The sequence below is a fragment of the Pygocentrus nattereri genome, chromosome 21 (assembly GCF_015220715.1).
Source record: "Pygocentrus nattereri isolate fPygNat1 chromosome 21, fPygNat1.pri, whole genome shotgun sequence".
NCBI lineage: Eukaryota > Metazoa > Chordata > Actinopteri > Characiformes > Serrasalmidae > Pygocentrus > Pygocentrus nattereri.
In genome coordinates, this window is record NC_051231.1 from 17,984,588 (window position 1) to 18,008,709 (window position 24,122).

The following is a 24,122-nucleotide window of genomic DNA, read 5'->3' on the forward strand; positions in this document are numbered from 1 at the left end:
AAATAATGGAAATAACAGTTAATACAAATTCAAAATGTATCTTGTTTCGTTTATGGGAAGCAGTAAAATGCAAAATGGGGTACAAACAACAACAAAGATTTTCATAAGAAAATCCATCCATTTCTATCCATCCATTTTCTAAGCCGCTTCTCCGTCAGGGTCGCGGGGGGTGCTGGAGCCTATCCCAGCAGTCATCGGGCGGAAGGCAGGATACACCCTGGATGGGTCGCCAGTCCATCGCAGGGCAGACAGACAGACACAGACAGTCACTCACACACTCACACCTAGGGGCAATTTAGCCTGTCCAATCGACCTGACAGCATGTCTTTGGACTGTGGGAGGAAACCGGAGAACCCGGAGGAAACCCACGCAGACACGGGGAGAACATGCAAACTCCACACAGAGAGGACCCTGGTCGCCCAGCCAGGGAATCGAACCCAGGCCCTCCTCGCTGTGAGGCGACAGCGCTACCCACCACGCCACCGTGCCGCCTTCATAAGAAAATCTTAAGGAAATAATTTATCTTAAGAGAATACTTAGGAACGTCTTAAGGTTTGTTTTTATGAATTGCTTTTAAGAACTTAAGAACCTTTGCATTTTTGACATATGTTTTGGATAATTCTTCTGCTCAAAGATCCAACCAGAGGCAGAGGCAGAGGCAGATCAATTTTTGTTTAAAATCTTATGGTACTTTATCCACAATGCCACATATCCCAACAAGGTTCCCAAGGCCTTAGGTGGGAGAATGGCCCCAAAACATCACAGATCCACCACATACTTAACAGCGAAGGTGGGGTTCTTTTCTGTATAAACATCCTTCTCACCTTTAGTGTTTGTTGCCAGAAAGCTCTATTTTTGCGTCATCTGACCACAGATTCCAGGTACTGTCAAGGTTGCAGAAGCGTCTAGTGAAATCCAGATGCTTACACTTATGGTTAGATGAAAAAACTGAAGCTTTTGTTCTTTTGTGCATTCCTAATAGTTTGTTATTGTGGAGGTGGCGTGTTGTAGTTTTGGAGACTTGGGGACCCAAAAATGCTCTCATTTTCTGCAAATCTTGGATTGTAATCCTTGGAGAATGTTTGCCTTCCTGACCATCCTCCTAACTGATTGAAGGGGGACATCAGCATGTGTATAAACATGTGTCCTTTTCCAGACATCTTCACTACAGATCCAATTGTTTTAAACTTGCCTAGGTATTGCTTTAACAGTGGATATGGGGACTTTTTGTTATTTTTATAGCCACAACCTGATTTTTGAATGATATGCTTTTATCTCATTTAATTAGTCTACTATCTAATGGTCCCTATGTTTATAAATGACCTTTGCCCAGTCTAAATCTATATGCTCTCTGGACTTGCAGGACTTAATGGGTGCAGTACCGTGAAAGTCCACAGGCCACAGTGCTGTCTACTTCTGCCATTCACCTAGGCCACATGTGATTACAGATAAATAAAAAATGTCTTCTAAAGTAAGTACTACACAATTCATGTGCAAACATGCAAATTTTGGTCTCATTATTAACCCTGGAAATTTCAAGTGTGCTTGTATTAACATTTCTGTATGTAAGCATGCAAGCTCACAAATTTGATGTGCTGACATTGAACACTTAAGTGAAAGCCACAGAACATTGGTCCAAAGTCTGTGGGACCAGATGTCATGAGGTCTGCAGTCTGGAGATGCTGCATCCAAAAAAACGCATACTACCATGCTAAATAGCTTGCTAATAATAGTACACCACCAGTAGAAATGCATTCTTTAATATAGTATGCATAGTATAATAGTATGTGGTTTTGGATGCAGCCTTAGATTGGGCAAAGGGGAATTTGGCTTTTGTGCCACCTCATATTTATACCCAATGAAAGGATGTATGAACTACTTGAGAGTTCATAAACATTCAGGTATACTTGAAAAAGCTGAAATACAAATGAAAATGTGCTTGAGTTTAGAGGTAGGCAATACGGCAAAAATAATACATCATGATACTTCAAGACATTTTCATGATATGGACCACAATATTGCTTTTCTGAAAATATGGACCAAAAAATAGAACCTTTAGTGCTACAAGTAAAAAAAAGAAAAAAGAAACATAATTAACCTACATCAATAATGAGTTTTTTTCATGTTTCAGAAAGTGCTCTTCATTAAGTCTAATTAAACTAATTAAAAATTATAATTATGCTCACTCTCCAATGAACCATGCAGGGTTTTTGAAATATCAACAATATCCATGAGGTGCTCTGAAAAGCATATTGTCACACAATTTATCATGATAGCAGTAAAATATCTTCATGTTGTCATATCTTCAGTTACTTCAGGGTTGCCAATAATCGTGTCAAAAACTTAGCAGCAATCATGTTACAGTCCTGCACTATCCTGATCAGGCCATGTAATGCGTAAAATGTAAAAGCATAAACAGATATTGCATTCCTGCAATAAACATGAAGTGGAAAGTGCATGTGATTTTTTTTTAAAAGGACCATACATGTCCATTTTTTTTATTTCAAGCTTGATTTTTTTTTTTTTATGTTACACGTTATTTTAAGTTGTGTCTTTTTATGTGATATGCATTTAATCTGCGTTTATTTTCATTTGTAAGTTTCACCTATTTTTATTCGATATTAAAATGTATCGCATATGCCCCTTTTTCGCTTTATTTGTGGACAAAAATAAAACCCGGATCATAAAACGCGCGCGAATACAACAGGGAAGTGGGCCCGTGCTGTTTTTCTGCTCGCGCCTGCTCCGCATTGGCTGAGGGCGGGGTTCGGTACAAGACTTGTCCAATCAGCGTGGAGTGCGAACGGTGCGCGCGGTGAGCCCCGGGCTCGAGCGGTAAGGGGAGGGGGGGAAGAGGGGTTTTCTCGTTTTTTATCTTTCTTTATACCCTCCTCCTCCTCCTCCTCGTTTTGGGCGGATTTTGAGGGGTGCCAATATTAATTCACACCCCAGCTGTACTGCCCAGGTTACCGTGCGTCCCGCGCGCCGCGCAGGTGATGCTGGTGCACGGGGACCCGCGGGCAGAAAGACGGCATTTTCCAGACGTTCGGACGGTAAAAGGAGAGACGGTGCGTATCAGACATTGGAGAATGGCTGGAAGGCGCGAGCCGTTTCGCTTGTTGACCGATTCACAGTAAGTGCTCTGCTCTCATGCAGCTTATAATGTTGCCGTGCGAATGCATTTGCATTTTAATGCGACTTGCACTTGCATTTGCATTCCGTTCACTGCATTAGACACATACAGGCGGTGTACATGAGCAGCATCTTCCCTTCTGCTCTTTTCTACATGTACGGTCGCACAAACACCGGCCTCAGTCGGCACGAGCAGCACTGATTATGGCTTATTTTGCAGTGTACATGGTCACTCAGGCAGTTTGCCGTTAGCGCTGAGGTTCAGATAGCCACTGGCTCTCTGCGCCCTTAAAATGGCTGACTTTCACCCCGTCTTGCTCCTGGATTGGTATTTAGCGCTCTGCAACCAAACTACGTCAAATGGCAGCGGGAAACTGCACAACGCTGCACGTTGACTGGCTCCGGTGAGTCACGTGCATGGTGCGCGACCGCGGATTGGCTGGCGCGGGAGGATGCATAATTATTATGTTACTAGGACTACTGAGTGAGAGACAGAGCTGGCCGGGTTTATATGGAGTTATTTGTTTTCTCCAGCTCAGTAATAAACGTGTTATAAATTTTATACATTGTAAACATTCCACTGGCATGTTTGCTTAGGCATTTTTGCGCTCACGGTAAAAAGTGCATTAAAGCAGCTGTTCCTGGTCGTTTACAGTCCTATATTTTGTACAGAATATCTTTTCATTTGTGCAAGTATATATATTATTTCACTGCATATCTAATTAGGGACATAGCCCATATGTTCTTAATATGTATCTTTCTAATATGTGCAAGTTTATAATTAGACAGTTAAAGTACAAATATACTTTATTTACAAGGGGGAATTAGGGTCCTACTGTAGGAGAAGAATGTGGAACATGATAATTACACATATCTACACATGTGCACAGACATCAGTCTGCAAACTGACAGCACTGAGTGAAACATTTACACTCAGTGGTGTGTTATGTAGTGCTTTGTGGTTTGATATGAAAACGTTAAAGGGACCATTTCTGCATTTACTGGTAAGAATATGACTCTTGCCTCTTACAGCAGTGCCCCAGTGGTCTCTAAAGAGTAATATTCTGGTCTAAAGACTAGGAAAATGCCTTTCCATTAATGTGTCTTGGTTGTGGAAGTAAATTTTGAGAGACTATCTTGGGGTGGGTTAGGCTGCATGCCTTTCCAATAATGTGTCTTGTTTGTGGAAGTAAATTTTGAGAGACTATCTTGGGATGGGTTAGGCTGCGTATGGGCAGGCTGTTGGAATTTCTTTTCACTAGCTGTCAGAATAATTCTTTAAAAAAAAGAAACAGAAAAAGTTTGATGAATTGAGGTTAATACTAGGCAATTGTGATCATTTATTATGAGCATTATAAGGATTCCCAGCAGTATTTATGAAATGCATGCTCCCTATTGTAGTGAGCACTGATGGACAAAAATGCACAAATGATGCAGAATTATGAATTCTGTCAAACTGAGGCTGAGGGGTGCAGTGCTGTACTACAGATATAAACAACATATTAAATGCCGTTTTTTTGTATAGGATTTCCCCTTTCACAGGCATGCATAGCAATCTGTAGTGTTGGGACTACATATATCTTGATTAGGATTACATATTGTTCTTCTGGGTTGCAGGGGAGCTTGAGCCTAATAATTATTCATTATTATGAATATTAATAAATTATTGTACATGTGTTATTCCGTGTTTGTTCTGACTTGGGAGGTTGATTTGTATACTAACAGACATTCATCTAATTTCTTTCAGATAAAAAACAAGAAGGCATTTCAAATGAGAAAACTAAAGAAACGCGGTGGTCACACTGGAGCCAGCAGGGGCAGAGGAAGGGGCAGGGGTGGGAATACTGCCTCCAGCCAATCAGAACTAGACATTTTGCTCCGTCCGCCATCCCCATGCAGGCTGAACTTCTCTATGACCCGAGAGAATCTGACCTATGCCCAGTCACAGAAGATGGTGGAGGTGGAGCTGGAGGGGAGGATCCACCGGATCAACATTTTCGACCCACTTGTGGTCGTTACTGAGGATGAAATGCTGGCACAGGAATTGCAAGAGTGCAACAGCAACAAAGAAAACAGTGAGCAGGACCTCAGTCTTGGCCATCAAGGACCCAATACCTCTGCTAACAAAGGTAGGAAGAAGGACAGCAGAAATGGAGGCAGCAGGGCAAGACGCTTTGGTTCTCAGCAATTTTCACACCATGAGATCCACCAGACTCAACTTGAAGGACCGTTGCCTAAGCCCACTTTCCGCAAACTGGACACTTTCACTCCTTCTGAGGCTCCATCTCTTCCTGTGGCCTATTATCGCTATGTGGAAAAATCTACAGAAGAGCTAGAGACAGAGGCAGAGTACGATATGGATGAGGAAGACATGGCCTGGCTGGAGATGGTTAATCAGAAGCGAGTTTCAGATGGCCATGCTTCCGTTCCACCTAACACGTTCGAGTTGCTGATTGACCGGCTGGAGAGAGAGTCCATTGTAGAGTCAAGGAGCCAGGCCCTATCTCAAAATACTATTGACGAGGACGCATACTGCTGCGTGTGCATGGATGACGAATGCCTCAACAGCAATGTCATCTTATTCTGCGACATCTGCAACCTGGCTGTGCATCAGGTTACAATTTACAACATTACATTATCTTCTCATAATCATCACCATATCACACCTTGTAACTTATCTGTGCAGTTACTTCACAGCTTTTGTCTACTTTTTAATGGTAGATTCATTCTTGCAATTATATTTATGATTTTTCACACTACCATCAAAACCGCACCTCATTTTGTAATTTAAAAACACTACCTTTACATTATGTGAATGTCCCTATGAAAAGATAATTAGAAATGGTATAAAATTACTTAATTAAGAACAATATATTCTTATATTAAAGGGCCCACATCATGGGACACTGAATCCTTAACTTTAAATAAAAGTTTAATGTGGTCTTTAAACATTAAGGGTGTAATGGTACGTGTATTCACCCCAAACTGTCATGGTACTGATGTAGTTCGGTGCACACAGTCATAAGGGGAATATGCAGTGGCTTATGTGTGAAAATTGATGAATGTAATACAGAACCTAATGTCACATGTGCCATTTCCAACTGGAAGCCGTAGGCAGGAAGCAAGTTAGCAACAAGCCATGCTAAGCTTAGCTGAAGCTGATTGGCATCTGATTGAGTCAGTCACACTATGGCGAGTACAAATGACACACAAGAGCTCGAAGACCTGCTTGCTTGTTTCAAAGGTGCAAGGTTGTTTTCCTGTCATTTCTTTGAGAGAGTTGGGCTTAAGTTTTGAATCTTTAAATTTAGCCAAAACAAAATTATTTGAAACACACCCCCTAATGCAGTTTTATTTTTTTATTATTCTAGTTATTTTGTACTTTTATAACATAAGAGATGCTTTTCAGTTTTGAAGCCGAATGAGATCTATTGAATTTTTTTCTGTTCGTCAGCCCTACATAAAAATATGACCAATGCAAGAGTGTGTGTTCACTGTTTACAGTTACATTTAACTGCTTAACACACTACAGGCTGTACCACCTGCTTTGCGGGCTTGTTATATGACACTAGGTGGAACAAACTGTAACTTGCACTACTGTCTGTTCATAATAAACAAAAAGAAACCTAGTATTATGCATTTGGGGGTTTCTTGTTGTTTTTTTCCCCTTTTACCAAACTCGTATGAAACCATGATGTCCCAACCATGGTGTGAACTGAACCCTGATTTCTGTGTACCGTTACACCCCTAGTAAACATTGTCAATGTTTCAAAATATACCATTCGCTCCCCATTTCATATTTTGAAACTAAGCTGAAAAAAACAGTCTGTTATGTATTTGCTGTTTTCTGTGATGTTACACAAATCATCACATTTACAAACATCCGCCTATTCGGTCTACAGCAGTTTAGCTCCACCATTCACTCTGAAGTTAGAAATAGCATTTCAACCCAGACTGCTTTCTGAATGAGGAATGATACAGGGTCTCACTATCAAAGCTCATTTACATCTTAAAGGCACAGTAACCAAAAGAAATACTGCCTGTTTGTTTTTGGTGTAAAATACAAGAGTGACATAGCACATGGGCACTTTAACGTACCTTTAAGTGAATAACGTTCTATCTCTTTTAAAGTTACCTTTTTGGAGATAGAAAGTTTTGCTTTCAATAATGGATAACATAGGCTAATATTAGTTTATATGGTCAAACTGTAGTAGTTGTTGTTAAGCAGCACTATATTGAGTGATATTGTTGATTGTTAAATATTCAGTTTTCAGAAAAAAATTGTTTGCACGTTTCCTCAAAATTATGTTCACCGTCTTGTGACTTTGTGAAATTTGGAGAAAATTGTGGCACTGTCAAGCTCGCTTCTTTTTAGAATGCAGACAGCTGTAGTATTTGAAAAGTGGCTTCCATATCCGCATGTGATATTCGGGCAAATCCTCGTGTTCATGAAGTGCATTTATCGGTGCTTTGTCATAAAGGTGTGTGAAGTGGCTAAATTTTTAATAGTATGGTACTTCAAGTAGTTGTTATGATGCACAATATCTCATGATATTTATTTTTTATGACGTCTAATAAGTTGGTACAGACAAAGTAGGGCCAGATTTGAAAAATACTATCAAAAACTATAAATGCAACAATTTGTATTCAACTTGCACACTGCGGCAGTGGGATTACACAATATAGCACTGTACAGTTTTAACTAGAGATGATGCGATACTTTTTTTTGTTGTGGATATTGAAATCTTGAGCATCCGCTGATAGTGTTTTCTTTAAACTGAGCTTTAAATGAGTCAAGCACTTCACTTAAGATAAACATCTTAAAGTAGTCAGCAATCCAGCATTTTCTGCTGATATCTGCCTGATGCTGATACTCATTGATACCAAAATGCCATCTCTAGTCTTATACTCACTGTACTTCATGCACAGATTGCATAAATTGCCAAAATTTCCTCACTTTTTCAAATAATAAAGAAGTAAACAAACATTATTTAAAAATGTACTGTTTACTCTTTAGTTCTTACAGTCCATACAGGAAATTAAGCTGTGAAAGCAGTTTAATTGCCTTTGTGATGTCAAAAAATTAATGCATTTACATATATCCCCTGTTCATGTTGAAGTTTCAGCCAATCAGGTAATTTACATATATCAGTCTAAGCTAAGCGAAACAAGCTGTTTATTTCTATGGGATAAAGAATGGCTTTAAAAATCAATGATGACTGTTCTTGGTACAAAAATTTATGCAAAATACTGAACGGAAAATTACGGGCCATTTAAAATGCAGACCTTTTTACAATTGTCTTTTATTATATTGATACTGGCTACAATGAGGTTAATAATTGGCTACCAGCCCAGAAGTTCTATATTGGTGCATCCCATGTATCTAGCTAACAACACATTTCTGTTGATCAGGAATGTTACGGCGTGCCCTATATTCCAGAGGGTCAGTGGCTGTGCCGTCGTTGCCTGCAGTCTCCATCAAGGCCCGTGGACTGTGTTCTGTGTCCAAACCGTGGCGGTGCCTTCAAACAGACAAGCGACGGGCGCTGGGCACATGTGGTGTGTGCCATCTGGATCCCAGAAGTGTGCTTTGCTAACACTGTGTTTCTGGAGCCAATAGAGGGCGTCAGTAACATTCCTCCTGCAAGGTGGAAGCTAACTTGCTATCTGTGCAAGCAAAGGGCGAGGGGCGCGTCTATCCAGTGCCACAAAGCTAACTGCTACCGGGCATTTCATGTGACTTGTGCCCAGAGAGCAGGACTCTTTATGAAAATCGATCCAGTGCGTGAGACAGGCACAAATGGCACAACGTTTACCGTGAAAAAAACAGCCTATTGTGGAAGTCACTCACCAGCTGCAGTGGACGGTGAGGAAGATGAAGGTTTTGCAGGTGGTAGGAATAACAGAGGTCAAAGGTCATACACGCTTGGCCCTACGTTGCAGCAGAACCAGCGTGGAAACAAAAAGGCTTCGCCCACGCCACAACAAAAGAAGACAAGGAAGAGTGCAGATGGAGTTTCACGCAAAACAGGAGTGCCGCTTCTCCTCGTGCCCCAAATCCCATCCTACAGGCAAGAGTTAAAGTGATAGTTTGATGAGTTAGATCAGAAATCAAATTTACACATTCTCCACCATTACCCCAAAAGTAGTCTGTCAGCCAAGAAATATATGATGTCTGAAGATTGCTTCTTTAGGTTTGCACAGGAAATATGAGGCTAATGTAGCTGGTAGTGGAACTTAACCCTTGTGTGGTGTTCATGTTTTTGTTACTCTGTGGTCTGGTGGACCCACCATATTATTGTCTCTTCATAACAATCATAATCATAACAATTTATGTAAAATACTAGATTATTATAATAATTATTAGAATTACTAGAACACACACACACACACACTAACAGCAGCCCATGTAGGTGGAGAACAGAGTGAAGGGAAACAGCACCTCCATACTTCTATTCCCTGCAGGTTCACCCAGCACCACATGTGTAATATAAATGTGGAAGGGGCATACAATGTGAGGTCATTGAAAATGTGTTATTTTGTATGTTCTTCACAGAAAATGGGCAAATGCCAAAGAATCTGGGTTGAAATAATAATAAATCACATAAATTTCTTTTGATAAACATTGAAAATGGGTCCCACAGACCCAAACAAGGGTTAAACTACATCAAGATGTAAAATAATTTTAGACAGATTTGTGGTGTGTGATGTATGTTTATTTGAGAATATTATGTGGTATAGTATGTCATGACTGTATGACGTCTAGATCATTCTACCAAGCTGGTTCAAATCAGAGTTTTAACTGACTTGGACTAAAATTGCTTTGAATGATGCTATAACAAAATTGTAAGCATTGCCTTTTCACAGTTAAGGTTTCTCAATAGAAAGTACGCTAGAAATGATTTTTTGTGTTTATTTAGCTTGTGACTGTCTCAGTACCTTGGGTATTAATAGATCATAACTTAATCCTCGTAAACATCTATGGTCTGAATACTTTGTTTTACTGTGGGACTGCAGTTGAATACTAATTCAGTCGAATAATCCAAGCATAAAAATGAACATCACACAGTTAACCACACATTGTCTTGGCTGATCGACCGCACTTGGGAAAATTTGATGTATTGTCAAGCAGACTCATAGTGCACTTCCCCTGTGAGACTCACCCTCACACTGACATATATGCACCCTTTTCAAAGTTCATGGCACACATGTAGCAGAGTACACAGCCAATGCTTCACGTTTAATCCTTTGTACTAAATTATTGAATATTTGTTTGAAATGAAAGTAAGGCAAAAACAGCATTAATGAATCATTTGTTTCATAACAGGCTGAATAAGATTTGCACCGGCGTGTCTGTTCAGAGGAAGAACCAGTTCATGCAGAGGCTCCATAATTATTGGCTGCTGAAGCGTCATTCTCGTAATGGTGTTCCACTCATCCGCCGGCTCCATTCACACCTTCAGGCACAGAAAACTGAGCAGGTTCGTGAAATGCAATGACTTAGACTTTTGTCTTTGCCAGCGAGCAAGCAAGTTCAGTATTTGTAACAGTGTTTATATTTGTATTTTTTATTTGAATTGTGTTTGTGTTGTGAGATTTTGTGGATAGGTGTGAATTGTTTTCATAACAAGTGTTCTCACTCCTCCCCTTTCACTCCTTATTGCTCACTAGCAGCTAAACACAGTCACAACATTTTACACACGTAGAGCCAACAGTATCCTAGTTAATGTGATAGAAGAGTTATGTCACATATTACTACTTTAAACATGCATTTACTAGACAATTGGTTAAATTACATACTGTATACTATAATGTGAATGCTTTATGTTGTTTTTTATGGCCTGTTTCAGAGGGAGCCGGATGCAAGATTGCAGGCCATTAGAGAGGAGCTGAAATACTGGCAGAAACTGCGTCAGGACCTGGAAAAAGCCCGTCTGCTGATCGAGTTAATTCGCAAGAGAGAGAGGCTTAAACGCGAGCAGGTGTGCAGGCACCAAACTGTAAAAACTGTAGTTCTTTGAAATATCAGTTTTACCCAATTTGCCCCTCACCTGTATGCAGTCAATTAGCCCAGACATGTTCAGTGTCGTAGTAGTGTTGTTTCTTCATTTTAACACTAGAGCTTCAAGGCTAATGTATCTAACATGAAATGGAAACTGATAATCTAGCAATTAGCACTGTGCAAACTGCTTGTCTAAAGGCCGATTTGTAGTTCAGGTGACAAACATCGCTCAACAAAAAATGACGTACAAGAGACAACATATGTGTCTGCTAACTCAAAGTTTTACATTCTGGATTGTTGCCATGGGCTATGTCTACTTTATCTCTGCTTTGCTGCTTTCAGAAATAGAACAGGTTGCCAGCTGTCCAGAACTAGGATCAGTATACATACACTATATTGCCAAAAGTATTCACTCAGCTATCCAAATAATTGAATTTAGGTGTTACAATCACTTCCATGGCCATAGGTGCATAAAACCAAGCACCTAGGCATGCAGACTGCTTCTACAAACATTTGTGAAAGAATGGGTCGCTCTCAGGAGCTCAGTGAATTTCAGCATGATACCGTGATAGGACAGCACCTGTGTCCAGTCGTGAAATCCTAAATATTCCAGTCAACTGTCAGTGGTATTATAACAAAGTGGAACTCTGCCACAAAGTGGTAGGCCACGTAATGTCAGAGCGGGGTCAGCGGATGTTGATAGTGCACTGAGGTTGCCAACTTTCTACAGAGTCAATCGCTACAGACCTCCAAACTTCATGTGGCCTTCAAATTAGCTCAAGAACAGTGCGTAGAGAGCTTCATGGAATGGGTTTCCATGGCCAAGCAGCTGCATCTAAGTCTTACATCACCAAGTGCAATGCAAAGCGTTGAATGCAGTGGTGTAAAGCTCACCACTACTGGACTTTAGAGCAGTGGAGACTTGTTCTCTGGAGTGATGAATCACGCTTCTCCATCTGGCAATCCAATGGGCCGGTCTGGGTTTGGCGGTTGTCAGGAGAATGGAACTTGTCTGACTGCATTGTGCAAGTGTAAATTTTGGTGGACTTCCAGTGAAAGCAACTTTTAAAGCTTCAGCAGGCATTGGACAATTTCATGCTCCCAGCTTTGTGAGAACAGTTTGGGAATGGCCTGCTCCTGTTCCAACATAACTGTGCACCAGTGCACAAAGCAAGGTCCATAAAGACATGGATGAGTGAGTTTGGTGTAGAAGAACTTGACTGGCCTGACCTCAACCCGATAGAACACTTTTGGGATGAATTAGAGCAGAGACAGTGGGCCAGGCCTCCTCGCCCAACATCAGTATCTGACCTCACAAATGCGCTTCTGGAAGAACCTTGTGGAAAGCCTTCCCAGAACAGTTTAAGGTGTTAAGCTGTTATATCTGCAAATGGTGGCCTGACATCATATTAAACCTTATGGATTAAGAATGGGAAGTCTCTAAAATTCATATGCATGTGAATGCAGACGAGCGAATACATTTGGAAATATAGTGTATATAAGACCATTTGTTTTGCTTTGTAAATCTTTTTCCATGACTGCGATTAGTTTTCCAAGCAGAAAATGCACCCCGCAACAGTGTGATTTCCCCCCGCTTTGTATTTTCAGATTAACCAGAATTTTTGAATGAGAAAACCATGAACGTGGCAACCCTGTGTGATGGAGAAAAAACTTGTGAGTGAAACACGCGTATGGGAAACAACTTTTATTTCTGGTTGACATAGCGACCCTGCAGATTGAAATTACTACTGCAGTTTGACCGTGTGGGTTAACTGCTCTTTCGTTAGCTACATCATCATACAAGTTTTCATAGAAACTACAGATGATGTTCTATTTTGACATTTTGTCTGTGGTTCAGGACTATGAATTGCCTCAAATTGCAGTTGTTTAATACTATCAAGTAGTCTTGCCTGGGTTGTTTCTTTCACTGTAAGTCACATGATGTATAAAAATTAACAATGGTAAGTTGCATAGCTTCTTTGTCCATACTTTTGTTAATTTCTGTAGATAACTGTCATAGTGTCAGAAACCACATTAGCAATATGTTTGTACAATGCTAATTGGTAGGATTTCAATACTTTTTAGCTGCACACGTCTGTATCTCCAGTTAAAAACTACAGGCACAAACCTCAGACATAAAACATGTTGGCTGATTGACTACATTTGGGGAAGAAGAAGCTTGGGTAAATTAGATTTTTTTCTGACTTATTCTGTGAAACTCTCTAGTCATATTTTTTCAAATTGTTCCTCTTCTGGGGAGATTGATCATACAGCATTGCCCAAAACCCAACTAATTCAACATTAAATCCACTTTCATTGTTTAGATGAAGCTACAGCAGGCGGCTTTGGAGCTTCAGTTGACTCCCGCTCTAGTTCTGCTGCGCTCCACGCTTGAGCAGCTGCAGGAGAAGGACACTGCCCACATCTTCACCTCACCTGTTAACCTGAAAGAGGTAAAAGCAAACCAAAAGAGCACCAAACAATCATCTCTCTGACCTAAATCTCTATTTCTGTGGGCTAATTAAGACTGTGGAATTTAACAGACAGTTTAGCATGTTTGGATTCACCTGGGACAGAGGTAGGCTTGTGTCTTAAACATTGACTCCTCTGTGATGGTGTTCTTGGTCTTAAGAATCTGTCACTGTGTGTAAAATAAACACAGTCCCTGGTTAAATATGTTATGCCATAAAAGAGCATAATAGTGCAGCCAGCATAGTAGTAAAGAATGGAATTGTGAATGTCTCACAAGCTTTACCAACATGAACGACATGATCTTAATTGTGTTTTCCCTGAAACTTGGAGCTGTTTTTTCTGATACCTGAATGATGCTGTGTTGTGAGTTAATGCATCCTGTACAGGGGACATACTTAAATATGCCATTTTCCTGTAAGTCTTAGTGCACAATTTTTATTTCTTAGTTGAGTTTGACATACTGGAGAAAAATAAAAATGAAATACTATTTTTGCATATGACTACTACATATATTCCTACCACCTGCAAAACATTCATATATAGCAAAATGAAAGGGTATGTTTAAAATTCAAGTTAGGTTTAAATTCTCTGGTTGACTTTTTTCGTTTTGTAGGTTCCAGATTATCTGGAGTTTGTTTCTGAACCAATGGATTTCTCCACCATGCGAGAGAAGCTAGAGGCCCATAAGTATTGCTCAGTATCTGATCTCGAGGCAGATTTTAACCTCATGGTGTCCAACTGCCTAAGGTACAACTCCACAGATACAGTGTTCCACAAGGCTGCCATGCAACTGCGGGAGGTAGGGGGCGCTATCTTAAGGCATGCCCAACGCCAGGCTGTCAGCGTGGGATTGGACCCCAAAACAGGAATGCATCTGCCACACTCAGCGGGAAAAACAAATTCAAACCAGTCATGCTGGGATGATGGTGAGTACTCAGAACTTTAAGTCCACTAGGATGAAATCTGACTTAGGTAGGGCTGGACCTGAATATTTGACTATTCAGATATTTGTTCATTGGCTCAAAGGAGCAAACAGAATAAGCTACAGTAGTACAAGTTCCACCATGAGCTCTGAATGAGCCTTTCTCTTGTTTCTGGGGTCGACATTTCTGGTTTGGGAAGTGTAAAATAATTTGTGCTTTTGAGTTTTCGTTCATTTCCATCTGATGATGAGCTCAGAAAGAAATGGTTAATCGCAATAAAAAGGAGTGAGGAGCCTCTTCCACAATTCTGACCACATTGTCCTGCCTAAAGCATGGGAGCTCAGCCAAAGATGATGAATAATAAAATGCAGCCATATTTGTAGCAGAGTGACGCGGAAACCGGAAATAAGTTTACACATAACCTCCCCTGGAACTTGACCCCTCCTCCGTGCGTGAAAAAACGGCTATTGAAAGAAAGCATTAGTGTTAATGTGTGTTTTTTCCGAAGTTGACGTTCTTTTCTGCATCAAAATTCTGACTTGGTGTGACAAGGCTTATGGGTTTGCTGTGGAAACTGTACTAGATATACTAAATAATACATTTCCCAGGATTTTTTTATTTTTAAGATTTGCTTTATGATTCCTGCCCAACGTTTTGGAGTCCATCATTAAAGGCCACTGAGATGCTTTCTTGTTAGTGCATTTATTCAATTTTATGCAGAAATGTTTTTAGAAGGCTTGTCACACAGTTGTCAGTGTTCTTTTAATCTGTAACCTCTCTGTGTAGTGGACACTCTGCTGGACCCTGCAAACAGAGTCCACATGTCACCGAAGGACCAACTGAAGGTGCTGTTAGACAAGCTGGACACAATAACATCCATGCGCACCAGTGGGGGGCGCACTAAACGCATGAGGCTGCTGCGGCGGGAGATCAACAGCATCCGGCACAAACTCAGCCACCAACGAAGAACATCAGGACTGCTCAACCGTAACACCAAGGAGGAAGAAGAGGGGGAGGAAGAAGGGCACAATAAGAAAATGAATTACACAGCCATTCCAGGTAATCGCTGCCATTAAAATCTTACAAATTGTACAATTTTACATTTTCAATGTAAATTGAAAATTTACATTTTCAGTGTTTGCCTTTCAATTTTAGATCACTTATCTTATTTGAATAACCCTATATATTAGTAATTAAACATCCCGTTGTGTCACCCATTGGGTCCCAATAAACTAGCCATATACTAGCCTTTATAAAACAATCTGATAATAGTCTGATAAAAGTGTAATTAGTGATAATTAGTGTAAATACTATTTTGCCTTCTTTTTTCCAGAATCTACAAAATCATCATCTCAGAAACCTCTAGAACCCACCTGTTCCACTTCCTCCCCTTTACCTGGTGATGCCCCACCAAATGCCCCGATATTCTGTCTGGAGACAGGGGGGACCACTACCTCCAGCCAGTCCAACAAACGGCAGGGGGGCAGGGGCCGGGGGCGAGCGAGGGGAAGAGGGAGGGGTCACAGTGAAGCTGCTGGACAGACAGAGGTGGAGGATGACACATTTCAGTCAAAAGAAAACAGATTGACAGTGGCTCCAAGTCCCAAGGAGGCTGAGCCTGTTAACGGAGTTTCTTCTCTGGAGAGCCCCCCTGCCTCACCCAAGCTGGGAGTGGGCCGCCGCACCTCTATCCTCTTTAAAAAAGCTAAAAATGGTGCTAGACTGTCTAAAAGCAGTCCTGTTCTTCTCCAGAACGGACTCAGCACTGAAGAAATGTCTGAACATCTGCCTCAGGCAAATTTACTGTCAGCTCCGCCCACCCCAAAATCCTCTCCTCCCTCTCCACACCAGTTACGCTCCAGAGCGGCCAGCCCCGACAGCGAAACAGAGCGGTCTTGCTCACCCCCCAACCAAAATGGTATGGGAATTAACTTCCGTCAAACATTAGATTTACAGTTTTTCCCCAAAACATGTTTGGTGTCTACACTTAGCTTCTTTACAAGGCTACTGTGGCTAATAAGAAATAATGATTGAATTGCATGCATAAATCATCACACACTTGCCTTAAACCAGGTTAAGCTGTTAAGTAGTTTCAAATAGACATTCTAGCGTAGTTGCTGATGCTGTATGACATACTGTTATTTGTACAAACGGACAGTAAGGACAAAATTCAGGCTTTGAAAGGGCCATTACTGCTGTTTTCAGCTACACTTTTTAGCTGTTTTAAAAGATAAAAATATGCCATACAGAGTGAAAAGCCACTTAAGCTAGTCTGGTTTAGATTACTTAACAACTTGACACAGCTCCACTGCAAAACTGAAGAAGTGAACTTAACATATCAAACATGTCTTGGCTAATCAACTATATTTGGGCCAAGGAGTGTAAAAAAAATTAACAAACTATTCCCTTAAGCTGTAATTACTGGCCAGTGAGCATAGAGTAAAATGTTACTATGTTTGAATACTGTTTTATTTCAGGCCTGACAAATGGCTCAAAGAAACAGAGGGATAGCTCACCAGACTCAGAGAATTCTTCTCCTGCTTACCAAAACCTCAGGTAAGGTCACTTACACTGGTTTGTTTGATGCATAGAAACAATTAGAAATAAAACTTTAAATATTTTAACTGTCATATTTTATTTTTTGTTGCACTTTCAATGATTAGTTCTTCACCTCCCAAACGCAGTCGAGGAAAACCAGCTCTAAGTAAAGTTCCAGCAGCAGAGGGAGAGAACACAGAGGCTGATTCAGGTATGAATCAGTAGATGTCTCGTATTAAATGCCTTATATTATTAAGTCGAGATTGTGTTATAAGATCCAAGATAAAAATTCTCTCCTGATTTTCTGTTGTTTTGCATAGTCATACTTGTTTCAGACTCAGTATGTAATGTAAGACAAAAATAACCTGAGTGAACAGTTTTCAAACTGTCATTTTATTTGTTGAAGGAAACAAATATGTGCCTGTGTGAAAAAGTAATTGCTTCCTTACTCAGTTAGCCATTGAACCAAATTTAGTTATAAACTGAGATAAACTAGACTAACCTAGCACCCAGGCTTAATTCTGCCAGCCCTTTGGAAACTAAACATCACATAAATAGAATCTTACCAGCAATATCAAGTAGGCTAAAAGGTCTCAACAGTCAGAACACTATGCTACGATCAAATTCCAGAAGAGATGACAAGGAAAGCTACTGAAATATATCAGTATGAAAAGGGTTACAAAGCTCTCTGACACCAGCAAACCACAGTGTGAGCCGCTATCTCCAAATGAAAAAAACCTGGAACAACAGCGACAGTTCATTCAGGAAGTCATAGAAGAGCCCAGTAATGTATCTTAATATCTGCAGGCCTCGCTTTCCTCAGACAAGGTCAGCATTAATAATGGCATTATTAGAAAGAGACTGGGAAGAGAGAACACAAAGCTAACACAGCATTCCAAAATAAGAACATCATCACAGCTGTCAGCAGTAGTAATGTGATGGTGTGGTGATGCTGTGCTCCTACAGGGCCCGTGCAGCATAATTGAGGGAACTATAAATTGTGTTCTCCCCCAGACAATCCAACAGGAAAAGGTCCAGTAGGGGTGAGGAATGCAGTAAAAATATCTTACTGTGTATATTTAAAAACTTTTTCCTGATACATCGTATTTATAACAAAGACACAATGCATGAGTAGTGCCACATTAAGAACTGCCATCAAAAACATTTTCACAATTATTTTTATTCAACATTTCACATACTGTAGTGCACTAAATTCAATCAAACAGATCTACTTGTTTTAACGAAACATTTAGTCAGTGTTAAGTATGGACAAAATCCACAATGAGCTCACAAAAGCATATTACTTATCATGATAATATAATTTATCATGATAACAATAAAATATCATCATATTGCCCATCGCTAAAGTCCAGTCATCCATGATCTAAAGCTAAAGCACGGCTGGGTTATGCAGCAGGACAGAGATCCAAAACACGGGCAGGTCCACCTCTGACAAGCTTAAAATAAACAAAATTAAGGCTTTGAAGAGGCCTGGTCAAAGCCTGACTCTAGCAGTGGTCAGTTCAACAAGTATGGTTCAGTATGGCTGAATTAAAGCAATTCTGGGCTAAAATTCCACCACAGCAATGTAAAAGGCTTATGTCCAGTTATAGGATGTTTTTGGTTGTGGTTAATTTCATTAATTTAATTTAAAGTGGCAGTTACCTTTCCACGTGTGATATGTTTTGCAAAATTTTTCTCCTTCAGTAAATGAACCAGTCATGTGTTTTATGTTTCTCCTTTTCTTATATTGCATTTTTATGAGGATCTGAAACCATTTCTGGGGGCTAATATGCAAAACTAGAAGGAATCAAACACTTCTTTACAGCACTGTATTTAAGCATTCAAGAGACATTTGACTTAAAAAAGGGAAGATACAGAAAGCATGTCTCTGTTATATATATATAGGCATATAGTGTGTATGGATTCTTATTATTAATTATTTATATGTAAATTAATATCAGTGAATGAATTATCTAAATATATTAAAAGATAATCTCAGATATCCTTTGAATTTATCTTGTGTCTAGCCAGGAACAGTTCCCAGAAAGGTGACGACCTGGAGCCTCTGAGTTTGGTTTGGGCAAAATGCAGAGGATACCCTTCATATCCTGCAATGGTAAGCTTCACATGACACATTCTAGAGTCAGAATCATTCAGTGAGTCATTCACACATGCACTATTGCTCTTTTTCTGCAGACAGTAGACCCGGAGATGCCTAAAGAGGGAATCCTTCATAACGGCATCCCAATCCCTGTGCCTCCTAAAGAGGTCCTAAAACTGGGCGAGCGTCGGCGGGCTGAGACTGAGGATAAACTCTTTCTTGTATTGTTCTTTGACACAAAGAGAACTTGGTAAGGAGATTAGTTTTACATTAATGGGCTCATATTCTACATCCTATATTTCTTCCCTTTTATTTTCTCCCACTTATGCGATTTGTGTGGTTTATGTGTCCCAAAAATGTATGTTGTAATTTATTTTTACATGATCATTTTCCAGCCTCTCTTTATCCATTAGAAGAGGCATGTCAAACTGGGGAAATTCCGGGCCAAAGTGCTGCGGAGATTAGCATTCACCCTCATCTAACACTCTGAATTCAGTTCATGAAGACCTTGTTAATTAGCTGATGAGCTGAATCAGGTGTGGTTAATGAGACAGTGTGCTGAAGTCAGCAGTGTTTTGGCCCACTAGGACTGGAGTCTGACATACATGCCTTAAGGAGGCTGTTTTTAGTACTGTGTTATTGAGGCTGATGTACAGTCAGAGCTAAATTGCTGTAGCCTGAATTATTATATATATGTTCCTGACATTCCAAAAATGGTCAATGGTACATTTTGAAATTTCAGCAGTGTTTACATACTATATTGAACTCCTTCCATTACTTGGTAGCAACATTTGTCTTGTAACTCAACTGCTACACTAAAGTAACTCAAGCAGCAAACGTCTTTGCTGTTGAACTACATTTGTGGTAAAGGAGAAATCATATAAATGTACTTATTTTTATTAAGATTCATCCTCTTAAACAAAGTGTCCTCTGTTATTAACCCAACAGGCAGTGGCTGCCATTGGATAAACTCCATCCGATGGGGGTTGACGACACCGTGGATAAGCTCCGCCTGATGGAGGGAAAGAAACGAAATGTGCGGAAGTCTGTGCACATGGCATACGAGCGTGCAATGACACACCTCAGTCACGTACGGGAAAATGCTGACTTCAGCCCATCCTCTTTCATGTAAACCGCTTCTGGATGTGATATGACTGAAACAGACTGCTGCACTGCGGTGAAGTGAATGTTGGGAAATAATTGGGGAAATAATAATGATTTTGAAAAGTAGCTTCAGCAGGAAATTCCCTTGATTGATTCCAGAAATGAAGAAAAGTCCCATTGAAATTGTTTTAAACTAATTTATATAAATATTTTATTCTCTCTGTCAAAATGATTGTTGATCATTTTACATTTTATGAATGAATGACGGCACATAGAGGTACATAAATGTGCAATGTGAGTTCAGTTTTGACAAACCTCATTGATGGCCAGCTGTACCAGCTATCTGGAAGTTCAAACGTAGGCTAGTTATAGCATTATTATTTATTTGTTATTTATTAGCTACAAGATTGTACATTACTAAATCAGAAAAGCTTTCTTCATACAAATGTTGGTTTTAATAAGAGCTTAACTGCTAATGTTACTCTTTTAATATGCTAGGCCCACTTAGCTAAGAAAACACTGCTCTAATTTGGTTTGTCTTTTACCCCCATTTTTGTTAACATAAAACTGCTCTAGAAATTAGAACTGATAGAAAAATCTGGGCTGATGCTGCCATTGTAGTGGTTGGACAGAAACCGTTATTTGGAAAAGTAGAGTTTTTGAAAATATCAAAATCAATAAACAATTATGTGATATTGATTTATATTCGGTTCACTTAAAAACAAACTAAATATTTGTTGTTTTGTTCAAAATTTTATTTTTTCATGGAATGACATCTCAGCGTAAAATGTTTCCATTTTAGATTGTTGATTGGTTATACAATGTTTCCCTTTGTCATAATGTATGATCTACAAATGACTCCATACTCCCAGTGACAGTCAATACATAATAGTTCTCTGTCTTACTTTGAGGCACACTGCTGATAAAATCACTCAGAGTCAGATGTCCTGTAGAAGATTGGTCGCTGGTGGGTATTCCATACCAAGCATGGACAGGCAGCGAGTTTGTTTGGTGAAACAGGGAACAGGAACCAATTAGCAGTCAGCCTACGTAGGCCATGTTTATTCACTTCAAGGCAAATTGAGAATGCTCTTGAGAAGTTCTTGGTTTTTTTTTTTTCAATGCAAGCTCCATCTGAAGTGAAATCTCTAGTCAACTTAACTGTTTTATCTCACTTTGTTCAAACCCCTGTCTAAGATGACATAGGGTAGGTCTATTAAGACAGAAACATGTTCCAGACAAATTATCAGCGTATTGATCAGAACAATTAGTCTGTTGCATGTAGCTACTGCTCACAACTAGACTAAGCTAAGCAATCAGTAAGCCTATGGCATGTTCATCATAGAAATGAAGACTTGCTAAAAGAATGTTGTTAAAAATATGGATTTATGGAATAGCTGAAATTTGAGGGGAGGAGCATGCCTGAAATACCTCCTCCTTGCAATCAAATCTCCTCTATCTCCTCTCTGTTCTTCAGTCCTATGTTATTCTTAGAACAGCTCAGGGGATGGAGTGTGTGTGTAGGGTGTGGGGAGTGTCTGGCCTCCTAGCTCCAAGGAGAATCTCTTCATAACTCCAGCCCAAATTTTTAGAGTCAGTTGCGCCCCCTCCACCCCCCCCCCTCCCTTTATATTAGCGCTAAATGTAAGAAGACACAGTCTGAACTTGCAAAATGTTAATGTTTTTTTTTTCCAACAAATGATCTGTCATCCTGCACAAGAAAAAAGTCATGCTTTCAACAAATGACTTGTTATATATTCATTTCTACAGTGTCCTCTCCATTTTCAAGTAAACAGAACAGACTCAAGGTCAATGCCCCGTGTTCCATGGAAAATTACAATATCTTTTTGTATTGGTTATTGCAGCATCATGTTACTGCTCATACTTCCCTTTTAGTGTTGCTAAAACTGAATGACTTCCAGCTGCCTTGGAACTTTTGGTGCCAGCGGTGTGCACGCAGGGTTATAGAGAGCTTTTTAGGATTCAGCATTAATTTTACTAGCTAAAAATGTACTTACGGATTGGCAGTACAACAATTTAGTAAAATGATCATTTAGTAATAAAATTCTAAGGCAGTTGAGGGCCTTTCTGATGTGGAGTTGTGTAACAACAAGCCTTAAAAACCTGCTAGGTAGGTACTTTTTGTGAAACATCTGAGCAAAGTGCATGTTGGAGCTAAAAATCTGTAGGTAAAGTGGCTGAATGTGATGTCCAAAAATCTTGGTGTATTTTTACTTTGCGTTCCACTTGCTGTTATTAGTTTTAACATGTGCATTACAGACTTTAACCATAGTTACTCAGCCCACTGAAATAGCATTTGCCAATTCCATGTTTTATGGCTCTATTTTTCTGAAAATACCCAAATATCCAAATATTTCTGTTTATCATGTCAGAATGTAAAGAAGTTTATTTACTGGAAGGTTCTGGCGACTGGTACAAGCGTCACTAAGCGCTAGATTTTGGGGGCTGTCTCTACTTTTGTACATATGAATGCATGTATGTAGAGCATATGCATATGTGGTTTTTGAAAACAAAAATGTAAAGTAATGCCAAGATTTGTACATTTCATTTTAATTTATATTGTGTGGTTATAGAATTGTTATTTAATAGTAATTAAGGAGATTTAATTTAACAATGCTCTGCAAAGCATTATAATGTTGAGAAAGTATCACTGCATATACGAGATTGTTCCTTAGCAGTCTAAAGTGGATAAAGATAGAAAAGAAATAATAAAGTAGTCTCTTGGATAATGCATACGCAGTAAAACAGAAAAAAGGTGTTTGTTTTTTTAAAGCCTGTGAAAACAGCTAATTGTACCAAAAACATGTCCAAAACAGTATTTTCTCAGAAGAGAAATAAATACATTGTTGAGTCTATGATTTGATCCAAATTTTTTTCGTGGTACCTTGTGTCACTACATTATTTCATGCAAACATCTTTAAAAGGTACAATACTGTGCAAAACTCAGAGACCACCCTTCAAAACAGCCTTAGGTACATGTCATCCAGGAACACAGCAGAGAATATATTTAACAGAGTATTACACAAAAGCATCAACAACTGAATATAATAACAATATTTTTCAGTACTTCAGTTTTGTTAGCTTTATTACACTGTTAGAAATAAAGGTACTGTGCAGGTACATTTTTGTTCACAGTGTACAAATAATGTTAATGTACTCTCCAAGGTGGTTTTAAGGTCCAAATGTATACCTTAAAAAATTCTCTAGTCGAAAAAGACATATTTGTACCTTTTCCTAACTGAATGTTTTGAAACAGAAGAATAAAATAAAAAGCCTGGAAATGAGACGGGGTGTGTGGAGTCAGGTTCAGAAAATTCAGAAAATCTAATTGCAGTGGATTATGGTACAAATATGTTCCCTGACTGGAGGTACTGAGATAAACCCCTGACGGTAACACCCCAGCAAGTTTAGTACCTTTATTTGTGAGAGTGTACAGCTTCATTCTTTATTCAAATAAATCTGCAGGGGTATTTTTCCTCCAGAGTTCAGTCTTAGAGGTTAGTTGCATTTTCTGCTTCTCATGATTCAAGTAATCCCAAACACATTCAGTGATGTTGAGTCTAGAGGTCAGCGGGTGGTCAGTCTGTTCTGAGAACACCAGCAGCTTTTTTGTTTCCTTTTCTCAGTTTATTTACAGCTACATATCTTTTCAGACCCATAATGTTGTCCTCTGACAGTGGAAGGATGCACAGAAATGCCTGTAGTTTTTTTTATTTTTAATTTAAAGTAAGTGTTGAGTACACGTTACTTCTGTTCTGGAATGTGGTCTACCAGGTATTGCACAGTTGTTAATCCTACTTTTTCTCTATATCTTTAAACATTTTTT

At 39.5% G+C, this 24,122-nt stretch overlaps 1 protein-coding gene across 3 annotated transcripts; it reads left to right on the forward strand.

Annotated features, from left to right (window-relative positions):
* The first annotated feature begins 2,841 nt into the window (after nucleotides 1-2,841).
* Nucleotides 2,842-23,159, forward strand: brpf3a (bromodomain and PHD finger containing, 3a). 3 transcript variants are annotated; one of them, XM_037532408.1, is made up of 14 exons: nucleotides 2,842-3,068; nucleotides 4,880-5,746; nucleotides 8,545-9,203; nucleotides 10,460-10,613; nucleotides 10,983-11,114; nucleotides 13,459-13,587; nucleotides 14,220-14,532; nucleotides 15,316-15,588; nucleotides 15,863-16,447; nucleotides 17,007-17,085; nucleotides 17,214-17,278; nucleotides 19,098-19,186; nucleotides 19,267-19,421; nucleotides 20,120-23,159. In XM_037532408.1, exons 1-14 carry the CDS (start codon nucleotides 2,997-2,999, stop codon nucleotides 20,301-20,303), a joined length of 3,756 nt encoding a protein of 1,251 aa, XP_037388305.1. In that variant the 5' UTR covers nucleotides 2,842-2,996; the 3' UTR covers nucleotides 20,304-23,159. The 3 variants fall into 3 exon arrangements, with proteins under 3 accessions (XP_037388305.1, XP_017580653.1, XP_017580654.1); XM_017725164.2 differs by having other exon boundaries at nucleotides 2,843-3,068; nucleotides 17,193-17,278; XM_017725165.2 differs by having other exon boundaries at nucleotides 2,845-3,133; nucleotides 17,193-17,278.
* Nucleotides 23,160-24,122: the final 963 nt, after the last annotated feature.

Bases quoted from the DNA above. Each gene is read 5' to 3' on its own strand.
- brpf3a (XM_017725164.2), top strand. From the start codon at position 2,997: ATGCTGGTGCACGGGGACCCGCGGGCAGAAAGACGGCATTTTCCAGAC. The intron at 14,533-15,315 runs GTGAGTACTCAG...CTCTCTGTGTAG, and splicing joins CCAGTCATGCTGGGATGATG to TGGACACTCTGCTGGACCCT. The intron at 19,187-19,266 runs GTAAGCTTCACA...CTTTTTCTGCAG, and splicing joins ACCCTTCATATCCTGCAATG to ACAGTAGACCCGGAGATGCC.